The sequence below is a fragment of the Stomoxys calcitrans genome, chromosome 4, assembly GCF_963082655.1.
Source record: "Stomoxys calcitrans chromosome 4, idStoCalc2.1, whole genome shotgun sequence".
Lineage (NCBI taxonomy): Eukaryota > Metazoa > Arthropoda > Insecta > Diptera > Muscidae > Stomoxys > Stomoxys calcitrans.
The window spans coordinates 61,770,379-61,773,410 of record NC_081555.1 but is presented as its reverse complement, the minus strand read 5'-3'; the positions used below and the strand labels follow the sequence as shown (position 1 = coordinate 61,773,410).

At 35.7% G+C, this 3,032-nt stretch overlaps 1 protein-coding gene across 1 annotated transcript; it reads right to left on the bottom strand.

The window, feature by feature from the left end:
• Positions 1-1,004: 1,004 nt before the first annotated feature.
• On the bottom strand, positions 1,005-1,678 carry LOC131996769 (V-type proton ATPase 16 kDa proteolipid subunit c). Its single transcript, XM_059366678.1, has one exon. The coding sequence runs from the start codon at positions 1,575-1,577 to the stop codon at positions 1,101-1,103; it is 477 nt and encodes a 158-aa protein (XP_059222661.1). The 5' UTR covers positions 1,578-1,678; the 3' UTR covers positions 1,005-1,100.
• Positions 1,679-3,032: the final 1,354 nt, after the last annotated feature.

Genomic DNA, 3,032 nt, shown 5'->3' with positions numbered 1-3,032 from the left:
ATACTTCAAATAGTTCTTTGTATTTTTCCGTTTGTTTTCTTCTGATGTATTCCTGTAAATGATTTTTATCTTACCTTCGACTGTGTATATATTTTTACTTTTACCCCACTTGAGTAGTTGCTTAATGATTACATTGTTGTATAAAAGTATGTTCTTGTCGACATTTGGATAGGCACCAAGATTTTGGATGAATTTCTGTGTCTGTGTATAACAAATTAACATTCGAATATTATTTATTGATGATTTCGAACACTTAAATGAAAGAAAAAAAGAATTAATTTTCTACTTTTTGAAATATCCCTTAAATAAAAATGATAACGTGATTTATTTCATAATAAATACAGGCAAACAAAATACAAGTTATTAAACTTCAACATCAGAATCAATATTATCTCCAAGTTGTTTTTGTAATATCAAGGAAGCTATTTTGTTCTAAATGACAAGTAGAAGCCTATAATTTGTACTAGATTATACTTGGTTTTTAAAAGTAAATCTTAAGCTGAAGGATTAAGTAACCTTAAAATTGTATATATAGAGCCGTATTAAAAAAAAGTTCTAATGAAGGCGAACGTTATTGAAATATTTTTTTACAATATACTCAATTAACCATTTCGTATTCAAAAACCTACCATAGCAGCTGAATAACTAAAGTGTGATTCTTTTTAAAAAAAAATACTTTTTTGTGGTTTCACTCGACTAACACTGTGTCACATCTAATAGTAAATCTTTTTCCAATTGTGTGTGTGATTTCCAAACGAATAACGATTAATGAATACCTTCTTAGACAATATAACGACATAAACGTTCTACGCTTACTTTGGGAGAATGACATAGGAGTTGAAGCGATGTCAATTGTTATTGTAGAACATCGACTCTGTGGTTGGCGGCGGTGTAGACTCTACCAATATGAATGTTGTTAATGTCGGCGCTGCAGCTGCTGTTACTTTAACGTTGTTATTGTTGTTTGTCGCTTTAACAGGTTGTTGCGTTTTGTTTTATCAGAATATTGACATTGAAGAAGATGATTGTTTTCTTGATGGTTGTTTTTTGTTATTGTTGTGGTTGTTTTTCTTATTGTTATTGTTGCTGTGTTGATTAATTTATTTGGTGTACAAGTAAATGGCAACAATGAGACCGTACAGACCCAATACTTCAGCGAAAATAAGAATCAAAATCATACCGACGAAGAGACGAGGTTGTTGAGCTGTACCTCTGACACCGGCATCACCAACAATACCGATCGCAAAACCTGCCGCTAAGCCTGAGAAACCTACAGCCAAACCGGCACCCAAATGGATGAAACCCTTGTAAAGGGTGTATTTTGAGGGTTCTTCCAGAGCACCAGCAATGAGGACAGCTACGACCAAACCGTAAATGGCAATAATACCAGCCATGACAACGGGAATGATGGATTTCATAATCAATTCTGGTCTCATGACGGACATAGCCGCGATACCAGTACCTGATTTAGCTGTTCCATAGGCTGCTCCCAAAGCACTGAAAATGATGGCTGAGGCGGCTCCCATAACACCGAAGAAGGGTCCATAGATAGGATTATCGCTTCCTGAATCTGCCATTTTTGTTGATGTGTTTTAAATTAAGAGGTTTTTTTTTATTAGCAGCTAAAAACACAATTGCCTTGCTGCCTGCTAGTGTTCTCTTTGACGGTTGCTTGCGAACTAAAGTGTGATTCTTAATATTAGCAAAATCAGTAAAAAACTGCTCCCGTTATGGCCTAAAGACTCTCAATCGGCAGACTGGTTTATATGGCAGCTATATCTAAATTTCTATCTCTCCTTCCATGAAACTAAGGATAATATTATATATCATCAACAAAACATGGTCCTAAATTCAAGTAAAATATTTGGCTCATTAGAATAGCACCCCCATTGAATATATTAATTTTTTGCCCACGGACACCCCACCGTGGGATAGTTGAGGCCTTAAGATGGAGCTTAATTAATTTTTTAAATTTCCGATACAGTATTTTATTTTTAATTTACGACAAAATAGATCAAATTCGATGACAATGTTTTTTAAAATTGGTCCAAAGTTGATCAAAATCGCACACAAATTGGACAGTTAAAGAATCCACAATTTGCAATTTTCGTATGGTAAAAACAAGTAAAAGCGCCTTAAGTTCGGCCGGGTCGAATCTTATATACCCTCCACCATCGATCGTATTTGTCAAGTTTTTTGCCAGGTATGTCTTTAAAGGTCTTAAACAATTGCTATGCTATTAAATCTACATAGGGCTATGAACCGATTCGGGCCATACTTGGCATGGATGTTGGATGTTGGACCATAGCAGATGCCATTGCACAAAATCCCAACCAAATCGGATAAGAATTACGCCCTATAGGGGCCCAAGAAGTAAAATTGGGAGATCGCTTTATATGGGAGCTATATAAGGTTATGAGCCAAGTCGGAAAAGAATTGCGCTCTTTACACAGCAAAAATGAAAATCTCGGTTTAATTGAGAAATTTGTATATTCAATTAAAATTTTTGCTGAAATCGGTCCTATGAAAATATTTGTATTATTAAACAAGTAAAAGCGTGCTAAGTTCGGCCGGGCCGAATCTTATATACCCTCCACCATGGATCGCATTTGTCGAGTTCTTTTCCCGGCATCTCTTCTTAGGCAAAAAAGGATATAAGAAAAGATTTGCTCTGCTATTAGAGCGATTTCAAGATATGGTCCGGTTTGGACCACAATTAAATTATATGTTGGAGACCTGTGTAAAATGTCAGCCAATTCGAATAAGAATTGCGCCCTTTGTGAGCTCAAGAAGTAAAATAGAGAGATCGATTTATATGGAAGCTGTATCGGGCTATATACCGATTCAGACCATAATAAACACGTATGTTAATGGTCATGAGAGAATCCGTCGTACAAAATTTCAGGCAAATCGGATAATAATTGCGCCCTCTAGAGGCTCAAGAAGTCAAGACCCAAGATCGGTTTATATGACAGCTATATCAGGTTATGGACCGATTTGAACCATACTTGACACAGTTGTTGGATATCGTA

What these genes read in the sequence shown, in the direction of transcription:
- LOC131996769 (XM_059366678.1), bottom strand. Translation starts at nt 1,577, where the DNA reads ATGGCAGATTCAGGAAGCGATAATCCTATCTATGGACCCTTCTTCGGT.